The sequence below is a fragment of the Epinephelus fuscoguttatus genome, linkage group LG15, assembly GCF_011397635.1.
Source record: "Epinephelus fuscoguttatus linkage group LG15, E.fuscoguttatus.final_Chr_v1".
NCBI classification, from domain to species: Eukaryota; Metazoa; Chordata; class Actinopteri; order Perciformes; family Serranidae; genus Epinephelus; species Epinephelus fuscoguttatus.
Genome location: NC_064766.1, coordinates 23,026,581 through 23,040,153, shown reverse-complemented (window position 1 = coordinate 23,040,153; position 13,573 = coordinate 23,026,581). Strand labels below are relative to the sequence as shown.

Genomic DNA, 13,573 nt, shown 5'->3' with positions numbered 1-13,573 from the left:
TGCTACATTACAGAGAAATACAAAACCGTACTAATGAACCTTCATTAATATAGGCCTATATTTTATCTACAAGTGCACGTCACACACTGAGCGAGCCGCCTGTTAATGACGCTGTCGGCAAAGCAGTAATGATTGTGCTAAGTGGCTAATGGGCATGTAGCTACTTCCATGTTTCAGATGATACGTCATGTTTGTAGTCGACCAATGAAGATGAGTTTACATATCACCTTGGGTTCATCCTTCACCTTCTCAAAATGATCCCACACTTTGGATTTCCTGCCCGACATGTTATTAACTAGCCTGTGGAATAACCGCAGGTACCAGCCCTGGAAATTAATGTGACTCCTGTCTGTTTTCTGTGTCTGCCCTTTCAAATCAAAGTCGCATATAGGTTTTGATTTATTTTGACAAGTTTCACTTTATTTTCTTTCTTTTTCCCCCCTGCAATTACGCAACTGATGAAATTTTGCTGACTAATGACCTTTCTGGTCAACTAATGTTTTGTCAGTGTCGTACTAAAGAACAGAGATAATTCTAAATCTTTTGTTTTGATATGTCAGTGTGAACCTTGTACATTTACTCACTGGTATGCACAAATAAACACTACACATTACATGCACTCCTACTCACAGACTCCACAGACCATTTCCTTTTGTTTTTTTAAATATGGGTTTCATTTTATTTATCTCTGCTGCACAAACATTCATCAATCATCGCCATCATATTGTTGAGAGACTCTGTCAATCAACAGCAGAGAGCCATTCAACGTGTTCTCAGCATAAAAGCATTACTATACATCTATATACAATGTTCCCATTACATCCCAGTCATATATACAGCTTAACATGGTTACAAGGCCAATTAACAGAGGAGATAATGTCTCAAATAGAAGCGAAAAAAAAAAAAAACAGAAAAAGGTCACACTATGTTTAACATATGCTGGTAGTACTATGGACAGGAGATATACTTACAATGAAATCTTTGAAAATGCTAAAATATGGATTACATACTGTACACTGCTGCTGCTGCTGCTGCTGCTGCTGCTGCTGTAACTAGTCACTTGGAAATTGGGACATTGAACATTTTTACAGAGGTGCAACTTTGCAAGATTCTCCCCAAAATCTGTGTTAAATAAACGTCATATTTAGAGTCAAGGATGTCACTTCACAATTGGATTTGTTACAGCTTAACTTCCTTTATAAATATCGGCATCTTTCTTCCACTGCACTGTGAAAAATGTCTTTGCTTCAATGTGACAACAAAGAAGATGCCAAAGGACAATAACTGAAAACTGACCTTGTTGTGTGTCCAAATATTCTACAGGTTAAGAGTCTTTAATCCACTCATTTACAATTACAAGAAATGTGATATTTTGTTCTATTTAAATAAATTCGGCCAACGTGATAACCTTAAAAACCTAAAGATCCTGACACTATCACGACATACACACAGATTGTATTTGTTGCATGCTATGTGAGGCTGAGCAGCAGTTTTTGATCCGTCTGTACACAAAGCGTCAATGAAATAAATTAAACGAAGAGTGCACAAGTGCTTTTTGTACGCTTACCCAAAGTGCTGAGACGTTAAAATTTAACTTTGTACACTTCCTCCTTCAAATGGAAAAAAATACAGATACAGTACATTCCCCAAAAGGCCACCTTTAAAAATAATTAACAGGGACATTGTGCAGAGGAATTGGGATTTCGCTAAAGTCTGGTCGCAATGACGTCACCACAGCTCTTTGGGTTTAACATACATGCCGCTCAGTGTTTCCCATTGACACAGCAGGAATCTAAACAGACTTGGCTGAGCAGAATTTAACCAAATTTCAACTCCTGTTTCAACAATTCACATTAAAAAAAGAATCCCACCCAGATGCTGTTTTACATTCATGTGTTATTACCTCACACCAACTGATAAAGTGACCTGAGCAGCATCCATTCATCCGTCACATACAGTGAACCCGAGCAACACACACCTGCTTTTTTCTTTTCACAGGAAAGTCTTAAGTGCCACATGACAGAACTACATATTTGGGAATACTGATGTGATTACACAAAGGTGACAGCATGAAAACATGACATAGTCCTACATGAGCACTTCTTACTCCTCTGATTCTCTGCGCATGAACTGAGTCCATCCCTCCTTCATGACCCCTGAGCTCTTAAAATCTGACCCCTTCCCCCACCCTGTCACTCCCCCTGATTGTTGCCGTCCTTGCCTGTTTCATCTGGTCTCCAGCGTCTTGCCCTCCAGGACCAACTGGATCTCTTTGGCATCCAGAGTCTCATACATGAGCAGAGCATCTGCCAGGTTCTTGTGCTCTTTGGTGTGAGACTTCAGCAGGGCTTTGGCACGCTCATAAGACTCCTGGACACAGCAAGAGAAAAGACGGTTTCACAAAAGCTGGTATAGTTGTACTTGTATTTTGTTCAGCTGTCCCAAAAATAAAAGATCACACCCACCTTCAGTAACACCCTGACTTCATGCTCCACAGCTGCTTGTGTCTCTGGGCTCTGGGCTGTCATGTCAGTGTAGGTCATCACACCCAACTGGGGGACAGGAAGGGGAAACAATGACTGTGATGCATGTGCAGTACAAATACTATGAACCTTTTTAAGTCCCTTTCAAGTTAGTGTACCTTTTCACACATTCCAAATCTGGTCACCATCATCTTGGCAATCTTTGTGGCACTATCAAAGTCACTTGATGCACCTGGACAAGAAATTATACTAGTCATGAGTCATGAAGCAGACAGCAAAGACACACTTTACTTGTGACGTTATCAAACAAGGAAAAATGTGCTCCCTTTGTCCTAAAATGGTTCTAAATTGATATGAAAGTACTTCCTTGTTTTATGAATGAAGTGGTTCACAAGTTGAAGCAGCAGCGTTGTCCGTGTTTGACCGATTAGCGACAGTCGCCAATGCAAAACCCACCCTGACAGTTTCTGTTCTTCACAAAGTACTACACCCAATCAGGGACTATTGGGAGGCCAAAGAATGTCTACGAAACTGAATTTAGACCCTGGTTCTTGCCTTGCTCAAAAGGTTCCTAGTCAGTGGGGAATTTTCCTGTGGTCAATAAAGGGGCTACATGTTGCCTTTTTAAATTTGCAGCCTGCAAAACACCTTTCCTCATGTCAGAGAATGTCAGAGAGTTTACTACATTCTACCTCTTAAGTGAAAACATTTCTTTCTTTCATACCAGTCGTGATGTACTCATGGCCAAATATAATCTCCTCTGCTACACGGCCGCCCATACTGACATCCATCTGGGCCAGCAGCTGAGAGCGAGTCTCACTCCAGCGGTCGTTCTCTGGGAGCATGGACACCTGACAAAGAACAGAGAGGAGGGATAAAAAAATCAAAGGGTTGAGAGAGTGGGTAAAGAAATGACAGTCTGCACAAGACCTGGTGTCGAAGCTTGACATGCAGAGTTAAACCATTTAGTGCATTGGCTTTAGGTTTCCTTACATGTCCCAGACTGGGGCCTCTGGGCATGATGGTGGCCTTGTTAATCGGCATGGCATCTTTGGTGTAGTACGCTACAATGGCATGGCCTGATTCATGGTACGCTGTGATGAGCTTGTTCTTCTTGTCTATCTCTGCACTCCTTCTCTCAGGGCCTTGAAGAAAAGAGAAGAATAAAATTACTTCATTAAGAAAGGAGGATTAAAAGTGAGACAAAAAGAATAAAAAAGGCTATCACCACATTCTCAACATGACTTTGATGATAGTAATCCTAGTCATGGTAAGTAAGCTTTTGCCATGCTGGATAAAACCATACAGACAATTAAGTGGAGGGTTTAGAGCTAGACAACTAGCAAAGCTTCCTCATCACTCACCCATGAGGATTTTGTCTTTAGCAAACTCCAGCTCCTTCAGAGTGACCATGTCTTTGCCATCGACTGCTGCCTTCAAGGCGGCCTGGTTGACCAGATTTTCCAGGTCAGCGCCAGAGAAGCCCACTGTGCCCCGGGCAATAATTTTGGCCTCAATAGCTGCAGAGATAACACGCGACATCAAGAAGGATCTCACGGTTTTCAAAAACAGTCAGACTGGACCCCAGACTGAACTACTGTTTCAACAAAGTTAATAGGACACATTCAGCCTGTGATGTCATCTTAAAAAAAATTCCAGTACTTCTTGTGTTCAGAGTGACGGGACAACCAAGCCAAGGCATACAACAGTTGTTGGTTCTGTCTTTCAGAGGTTAAAATATCATACACTAGGATAATACAACTGAGAAACATTATTGTGGCTGAATTCAGGATTAACATTTGCTGATGTCACACCTGGATCCACTTTAATCTTCTTCAGATACCAGTTGAGGATCTCTGTGCGTCCCTTCACGTCTGGTTTGGGAACAGTCACCTGCATGTCAAAACGTCCCGGGCGGATCAGGGCACTGAAAAAACAAGATCAGCTGGTTAGTGAAGTACAGATACTGTGTCAGCTTATGACTCTGTGCTGCTGCACTGAAAACAGCCTCAGGTTGCAGTCCAGTCTTTGCTATGACATTCTCACAGGCGACAGAAAGAGACTCAGAGATAAACATACTTATCCAAAGCCTCTGGGAAGTTGGTTGCTCCGATGATGATCACACCTTCATTTGGTTTAAACCTACAAAACAGTATCACAGGGTACAGGAAGGTCAGCGTCTGCAATGCAGTAACTCTCCTTTTGTTTTAAGTGGGCTTCATGTTCAGGTGCAAGTTGATCCACGGCTGAAGTCCCTGTTATTTTTGCTGCCTGTTTTTTCCACAGCAGAACAGGTAAAAGAAGTTTACCTGTTGGAGGTGAGCTGTTTGCAAAGGTGCAGTAAGAGCCTGTTGTCTGCAGCTCTTCATCAACATCTCACTGTGGCTGTTTCTGCTTTTACTCTTTCGCCCTGCCATATTATTACACTTGTATTAACTGAAGAAAAGCCGCTAATAAAGTTCCGCTAATTCGTAATAAATATATTTTAATTCCTATAGATTCTTCACAATACAAGTCTTCCATTATTTTGTTATGTAAAAACATTTATTGTGAAGCAGCAACATAAGGAAATGTTGAGTTTTCGAGCAGCAACTTCTAATACGGCTGATAGTGAACATGAAACAGTAAGATAAAGCAGATATCTAAAGTACAAACAGGGCGCAGGAGACAAACTAAATTCCAAACCACCGAGATTCAGTTAGAAACTACAGATGTATTGAGAGCTGAACACACAGAGACTTTTAAAAACGCCCTTCTCTCTGGTCTCCTGCAGACAGAGGTGAGGAGAGTCTCACAGTACATACAACTTATTTGAGGGGGAGAAATGGGGTGGTCGGGTGTTGGCTGCGGTCGGCGAGATGCCATATTAGTACCCGCTTGAGTGCAGGCGGCCTGGCTTTTGGACCTACTCCAGAGAAGGAGTAGGTGCACAGCTCAGCATGACACCACGTGTCTAAACGGATAACAGAACACAAATCTGCATAGCATGGCTTGACTGGACGCAGCTAGCAGTTAGAGGAAAAGGCCCACAGTATTTCACATAGAAAGGCTTCATTTTCACAAAAAGAAATTAAAAAAATTAATAGATGAAATTAGATAAAATGTCTGTAGTAGTTAAGACCTCACAAATTCAAATTCAATGACTTTGAAGGCCTTATTGTTGTAACATTGAATTTAAGACTTTTTAAGGACCTGTGGACACTGTTTCTATTGTGTTTTCTCACCACAGCAATTTAAATACTCTGATTATTCCCTTTTTATGTGTGGACCAACTCTGAACTGTACTGTATGCATTAGTGATTAAAGACTGTTCTTTATTATCTGTAGTTAATTACGTCAAATGCAGGCCACACTGCACTAAAGGGTAGGTAATATTTATCATATATTTAATTTACTAGATGAGCCAAGGAAACACATTTCAGTATGGCTATTTTGTGGTTTCTCATTAAAAGTTCTTCAAATTTACGATATCACAATATATAATTACATATATCATGACAGAAAATTTTAACCACATTAGCCACACCCACTGTGCACATGTGCATTGCAAACCCACCATACTGTCAAGAAGACCTGCCAACTTTGCTTTAATTTCAACTAAAATACAACAGATAGTTTAAGACATTACCCATCCATCTCAGCAAGCAGCTGGTTGATAGTCTGTCTGGAGTAAGGGTGCATGGGAGACTCGATCCTTTTCCCTCCCACGCTGTCCAGTTCATCGATGAAGATCACACAGGGAGCATTGGCTTTAGCCTCCCCTGGAAAAAAGCAGTAAAACAAACATTCAGCACAACAATTATAATGACTGTTTTTTCCATAATCATGCCCTTGTATTAAACGTAACACTCTCAAGTGGTTTCTGAGGAAGTAAAGGGGAAATGAAAAGGTCGATTTTGATATTGAAATTTTAAAAATCTCACTGAAAAGGTTCCTGATGCGGCTGGCTCCCACTCCAACAAACATCTCGTCAAACTCGGACCCGGAGGCGTAGTAGAACGGCACATCTGCCTCTCCTGCCACAGCTCTGGCCAGTAGAGTCTTTCCAGTCCCCGGAGGGCCAACCAGGAGAACACCTAAAGTGGAGAGAGATGTGGAGGAGGACATGAGGAAAATAAAGCAGATCCCTGAATGGAATTGTGCAGCTGAAAAGTCATCACACTATAACACAGGAGTGAAGAATTTACAGAAACTACTAAGCTTTTCGTCCATCTTAAAAATGCACCGTGAAAGACAGCCCTACCTTTTGGCAGCTTTCCTCCCAAGGCTGTGAACTTCTGTGGGTTCTTCAGGAACTCCACCACTTCCTGCAGCTCGTTCTTGGCCTCCTCCACCCCTTTGACGTGCTCAAAGGTCACATTTTTCATCTGAACAGGGTCCACCGCAGAGTCCAGGCCTGATGTGGTTCGGAACCGTACTATCCAAAATGGTTAGATTAAAGTTCGAAATCACACTGCATGGCACGGTTAATGAACTCACACAAACACACACACATACACACACACACACACACACTGCCTGTTACTGAGCATTACTCAAGAACCAAATCTGATCACATGTACGGTCTAATGCTTTAACACTACAGGTTAGAATTTGTTGTTGTTACTGACAGCAAAGAGCAGAAAATGGCTCAGATATACCAAGCTTAGTCAGGTTAAAGCTAGAGCTACAACGATTAATGGATTAATTGTCAACTATTAAATGAATTTGCAACTTATTTAATGATCAATTAACGAGTTTGAGTAATTTTTTAAAGAAAAAAGGTAAAAAAAAAAATCTGATTCCAGCATCCTAAATGTGAATATTTTCTGGTCTCTTTACAGCTCTGTGAAAGTAAATTGAGTATCTTTGGGTTGTGGACAAAATAAGACATATGAGGATGTTATCTTGGGCTTTGGGAAACACAGATCAACACTTTCTGACATTCTACAGACCAACTAAACGACTAACAGATTAATTGACTGTGAAACTAATCATTAGTTGCAGCACTAGTTAAAGCATGTTCAGTATGCATCGATTAGTTTAGCAGGCGAATGCTGAGCTTTATTGTTAACATCAGTGTTTTGATATATTAAAATGTTAACATATCGCAGGTGATTTCATGTGTGACATGAAATTAAAAAGCAGCTTTAGAGGAGAAAAGGAGCCTTTACCCGATATGAAGGGGGTCTTGGAGATACCATACAGCCCAACAAGAAGCAGCACCAGCAGGATCAGACGAGTCCTCCTGAGAGAGTCTGAACAGTCCGAGCAGGAAAAATAAACATCAGTACTGTTTAAATCTTCATAACAGAATAACGGTTATGAGATTTGTATTAAAATTTGCCTTGTGTGCGCTGTGTCAGGGCTTGGGCTTTCAGGAAACCCTCGGCGAAGCCCCTCTTGAAAGCATCCTGCTGGCCATCAGGTAAGTTCTTGGTCTTTAGCAGGCTGTCTATACTTTCTACTTCAATCCCCTTGTCACGCGTTAGGAAACCCTGCAACACAGGGTAAGATTGGTCAGCTGTGTTCACGAAGCCAGAATACACCTTCACTTTTAACACACCTTCACTCTCAGGGCCATCAGACTAGACACGCTTCGTAAACCTGAAAACTTAAAGTGCATCTGCTCCACCTTTATTTTTAGTTTCCTGTCCCTTATTTTGCTGTCAGACAACGTATGCAGCTGTCAATTAGTTTGCTGTCATAGCTGTAAATCTCATAATATTAGCTCACTAAATAAGAACAAATATATCTCAGTCATAAATTGACAGGCCTGTTGGTGACTCAGGCTAGGAAGAACACAAACTGCTAACTTTTCCTCAATTTTACTTTCTTGCATGGTTCAGTGGAGGAACAGAAGTCTAGCGTTCTCTCAGACCACTTGAATTACAATATGCTTACAGCTTATAATGGGATAGGATTGATATTAAACCGCCTACTCCAGCTTTATGCATGTTAAGCATGTGAACATGTAGAAGTACTGACCTTCATAAAAGATGGTGTGAATCCCTCAGATTCCAGGGGGCGGTCGGGGGCTAACTGCAGTCGTCTGGTTTTGCTCTTTAAAGTTTTAAAGCCTCGGCTCGGGACAAACACTTAAAATATCCAAAAAGATTTTAAAAATCAGATTAAAAAGCTGACCAAATCGGAGATTTTTTTTTTAGGCCATATCGCCCAGCCCTAACTGAATATAAAGCTTTGATCAGTAAACTATGACACAGTGATGCACAGTTACCTGGCCAGTGTTGCAGCTCTGTGCAGACGGACTGAAGAGGTGAAGAGTGCAGCCTGGAGTAAGACATCGGCATTGCACCACATGAGAAACCTTGGAACAGAGGACACGGTGTAACTGTTAACTCTGAGATACCTTTAGGAACAAGTGGTCGCAGAGGCCCGAGTTGCTTTTTAAGAGAGAATCTGGAGACAGATGCTGTTACTGCCTCCACTAAAGAGAAACTCTGCAATTCTAAGCAGTCAAGTGACACACCATATTTAGACTTATTGCATATTTTGAAGTCCTGGCATGCTGTATTCATTCATTCATGAGTAATGATGAGGAGTCGAGCATCTATTTAAGTGGTACAAGGTGCAGTATTGGAGACCTGTTTTGCATTCTCACCATGCTTATTATGGTAAAAGGAGTGCGTAGAAAGATGTGATGTCCTCCAGGCTGTCTGTCCACCCAATGGAAGTGGCGCCTCCTGTGGACTCAAGCGTGGTAACATGCTGTTCACCAGCTCATCCAGCTGCTGTGCTCCCAGGTCTGACAGACCAAGCTCACGCAGGTTCCACAGGGGCTGTAAACACAAACATATAATACCATTTTGTGATCGACTGTTTATTGTTTGTATACGGGAGGAGAAGCACCATTGCAGTCATACAAGTGACAAGAGGAAGAGTGTAATATCAGTTTCCCTTGTTCTCCATCAGCCCAACCCACACTGACCTTCTACTCTATGACAGGATGAACCAAGACAGTATACATCAGACAGTGGCGAACAGTGGTGGTTCCACAAAGAGGAGCAGCTTCAGTAGTGTGGAATAAACCATGGCATCCTGAATGTTTTATGAACAGCCCCGGACTTCTCAGACTCTTTTAGTGACTTACCGCTCAGAGGGAACTCATTCAGCAGCTCCTCTGGCAGCAGCACAGCGTCTCTCACTCTCCTCTCTCGCTGTGCGCACACAGGAGTCGGTGTCGTCAAGTGATTGAACCTTTAATAATGTAAACCTACAGTACAGGCCAAAAGTTTGGACACACCTTCTCATTCAATGCGTTTTCTTTATTTTCATGACTATTTACATTGTAGATTCTCACTGAAGGCATCAAAACTATGAATGAACACATGTGGAGTTATGTACTTAACAAAAAAAGGTAAAATAACTGAAAACATGTTTTATATTCTAGTTTCTTCAAAATAGCCACCCTTTGCTCTGATTACTGCTTTGCACACTCTTGGCATTCTCTCCATGAGCTTCAAGAGGTAGTCACCTGAAATGGTTTCCACTTCACAGGTGTGCCTTATCAGGGTTAATTAGTGGAATTTCTTGCTTTATCAATGGGGTTGGGACCATCAGTTGTGTTGTGCAGAAGTCAGGTTAATACACAGCCGACAGCCCTATTGGACAACTGTTAAAATTCATATTATGGCAAGAACCAATCAGCTAACTAAAGAAAAACGAGTGGCCATCATTACTTTAAGAAATGAAGGTCAGTCAGTCCGGAAAATTGTAAAAACTTTAAATGTGTCCCCAAGTGGAGTCGCAAAAACCATCAAGCGCTACAACGAAACTGGCACACATGAGGACCGACCCAGGAAAGGAAGACCAAGAGTCACCTCTGCTTCTGAGGATAAGTTCATCCGAGTCACCAGCCTCAGAAATCGCAAGTTAACAGCAGCTCAGATCAGAGACCAGATGAATGCCACACAGAGTTCTAGCAGCAGACCCATCTCTAGAACACCTGTTAAGAGGAGACTGCGCGAATCAGGCCTTCATGGTCAAATAGCTGCTAGGAAACCACTGCTAAGGAGAGGCAACAAGCAGAAGAGATTTGTTTGGGCCAAGAAACACAAGGAATGGACATTAGACCAGTGGAAATCTGTGCTTTGGTCTGATGAGTCCAAATTTGAGATCTTTGGTTCCAACCGCCGTGTCTTTGTGAGACGCAGAAAAGGTGACGGATGGATTCCACATGCCTGGTTCCCACTGTGAAGCATGGAGGAGGAGGTGTGATGGTGTGGGGGTGTTTTGCTGGTGACACTGTTGGGGATTTATTCAAAATTGAAGGCACACTGAACCAGCATGGCTACCACAGCATCCTGCAGCGACATGCCATCCCATCCGGTTTGCGTTTAGTTGGACGATCATTTATTTTTCAACAGGACAATGACCCCAAACACACCTCCAGGCTGTGTAAGGGCTATTTGACCAAGAAGGAGAGTGATGGAGTGCTGCGGCAGATGATCTGGCCTCCACAGTCACCGGACCTGAACCCAATCGAGATGGTTTGGGGTGAGCTGGACCGCAGAGTGAAGGCAAAGGGGCCAACAAGTGCTAAACACCTCTGGGAACTCCTTCAAGACTGCTGGAAAACCATTTCAGGTGACTACCTCTTGAAGCTCATGGAGAGAATGCCAAGAGTGTGCAAAGCAGTAATCAGAGCAAAGGGTGGCTATTTTGAAGAAACTAGAATATAAAACATGTTTTCAGTTATTTCACCTTTTTTTGTTAAGTACATAACTCCACATGTGTTCATTCATAGTTTTGATGCCTTCAGTGAGAATCTACAATGTAAATAGTCATGAAAATAAAGAAAACGCATTGAATGAGAAGGTGTGTCCAAACTTTTGGCCTGTACTGTATGTGACGCTCACAGCTCTCTTATGTTGATATTATTTAAGGGCCATATCACCCACCCCTACTTGGGAGAATGAACACAACTAAGTGCAGCATCACAATGTCACTGACTTGACACACAAGCCATTACAGATTGTGTCCTACTAACGCATACCTCTGTGCGGTGTAGCTCTGAGTCTGAGACATGCTCCTTGTGTCTTCTTGATTTGCAGGTGGCACTGCTGCTGCTGCTCCCCACTGAGCTCTTCATAGAGTGCAGGACATTGATGAGGTGGCTCAGAGGTACAGTCACCTGTGATCAAACAGACACAGTGACAGCTATCATACATGTTATGATTGTCAACCTGCACCTTATTTGCCAGGTCGCCAGTAGGCAGTTTACAAAGAGACTGTTTGCAATCACAGGCAAAGTACAGCTGGTGCTAGCTGGTGTTGAGCTGAATCAAGTTTATACCTAGTTCTAAATAAAAGGACAGCCACATACAGGTGCTTATCGCTTATTGGTAGAAAAGTTGGTTGGATTGCTTTTTTATTTGAATATACAGTCAGTGTTCAAACATGTCGCTCACTGACGCAGTTTCCCATCTGACAGCTAAGGACACACTGAAGCGAAGCTAACGCTAGTTTAAACTTCTCCCAGCGGCCCACACACACTTTACTTCACTTTATTACTGGATAAATAGAAAGATAACAACATTGACACAGTGTCCACTGACGTGAAGGTAACGCTTTCAAACCATTAGAGGTCGACAGTGGTCTGTCTCACAAGAGAACAAGCTAAGGTTAAATTAGCTCGCTAGCTAACTCACCGGAGTTGAAACCAAAACAACAACAATGCTAACGTTAGCTCGGCCTAACGTTTCCTGCTCTCTTACCTGTGGCTGAACAGTCATTGACATGGAAAACATTTTCAGTCTTCGCTGGTTCACCACAGCCGTAAAACCACTCAAGTTACACCGCTGTCCCTGAGAGTTAAAGGTCCGTGTTTCTGTCTCTTTATCTCTCAGTAACAGGCATAGCAATTCAGACTGCGAACTTCAACAGCGGCACAAGATAAACCGGATGTGACGTCTACATGTTGTGACAAATTTTGCACCCCTGTGGAAATGGGTTCTCCTTTTTCTGGCCTCGCTGAAGTTCCGCTAATTCAGTTAATGTAAAAATGATTTAATGATGATTTACAGTAGTCTAAAATGTGATACATGCGATATTGTCTCTGTAAGCTTAGGGACTGTTCGTTATTTATTAGAGAGGAGAGGGTGGTAGCATTTTAAGCACTGTTATTGGAGTTATGTCTCCCTGTGTGTTCCAGTACCCATTCTACCATCCTATATAGTATGCCAGAAAAAGATTTAGTACGCCCTGATACACTGTATGTCAAATTAAGTATGCCAAAAATACCAGGATGTTCTCCTACATCTGGTTGTATTCTGCATTATGCAAGCCAGCTTGACCCACAATCCTTTGCTCAGCTGAAGATTCCTCACATCAGCCGAGCCACAAACAGGTGACAGCTCGTTGACAGCTGATAGAAGCCAAAATGACACAGCCCATTTAAGTAAGTGGTGACCAGTGGAATAGTAATGATAGGAATATTCTAACCATTGACAACTCCAAAGTCCGTCCATTCCCTCAGGTTAAGAGTCTGGGTGTCATCCTGGACAGTACACTGTCTTTTGAGGCCAACATCAGTAGTGAGTCTGCATACTTTCATCTACAAATATAAATCGTCTTTGCCCGTCACTTACACCTCAGAGTGTCACTACCCCCTTTCACTCATTGGCAACAACTTGTATTGATTATTGCAATTTTGTCTTCTTTGGTCTCCCTCTCAAGTGTCTTCATAAACTCCAGCTGGTCCAGAATTCAGCCGCCCATGTCATCACTAGAACCCCCTCCATAGGTCATATCACCCCTGTTCTCCAGCAACTTCACTGGCTTCACTGGTGTTTCCTTATCCTCTGTGAGGATCCAAGGGCACAGGGTGTTATATGTTGTAAGCCCTCTGAGGCAAATAGTGATTTCTGATTCATTCAGGCATTCATTTTCCATAAGCTTGTCCTGTTGGGGGGGCTGGAGCTAGTGATGGCCAAATGAAGCCTCATGAAGCATTTTCTGTATTTTTCTGAGCCCACTAGATGGCGCTTTTTGTTCAACAAAAGGTTGAAAGCACACTGAATTGCCATTCTTTGAGCCTCTCGCTTTAAACCATGAGTGCCATCTAGTGGGCTCAGAAAATAAAGAAAATG

General features: G+C 42.4%; 1 protein-coding gene across 1 annotated transcript; it reads right to left on the bottom strand.

Moving 5' to 3' along the window:
• Nucleotides 1–645: 645 nt before the first annotated feature.
• On the bottom strand, nt 646–12,387 carry yme1l1b (YME1-like 1b). Its single transcript, XM_049597276.1, has 18 exons — nt 12,200–12,387; nt 11,479–11,616; nt 9,085–9,262; nt 8,701–8,790; nt 8,451–8,560; nt 7,810–7,960; nt 7,637–7,720; nt 6,727–6,900; nt 6,407–6,559; nt 6,112–6,244; nt 4,563–4,625; nt 4,298–4,410; nt 3,848–4,003; nt 3,477–3,628; nt 3,208–3,334; nt 2,642–2,715; nt 2,466–2,552; nt 646–2,370 (listed from the first exon to the last, which is right to left on the bottom strand). The coding sequence occupies exons 1-18, from the start codon at nt 12,230–12,232 to the stop codon at nt 2,227–2,229; spliced, it is 2,160 nt and encodes a 719-aa protein (XP_049453233.1). The 5' UTR covers nt 12,233–12,387; the 3' UTR covers nt 646–2,226.
• Between the last annotated feature and the right edge of the window lie 1,186 nt (nt 12,388–13,573).

Bases quoted from the DNA above. Each gene is read 5' to 3' on its own strand.
- yme1l1b (XM_049597276.1), bottom strand. From the start codon at position 12,232: ATGTTTTCCATGTCAATGACTGTTCAGCCACAG. The intron at 3,629-3,847 runs GTGAGTGATGAG...CTTTTCTTCAAG, and splicing joins TAAAGACAAAATCCTCATGG to GCCCTGAGAGAAGGAGTGCA. The intron at 2,716-3,207 runs GTATGAAAGAAA...TTTCTTGTCCAG, and splicing joins CCATGAGTACATCACGACTG to GTGCATCAAGTGACTTTGAT.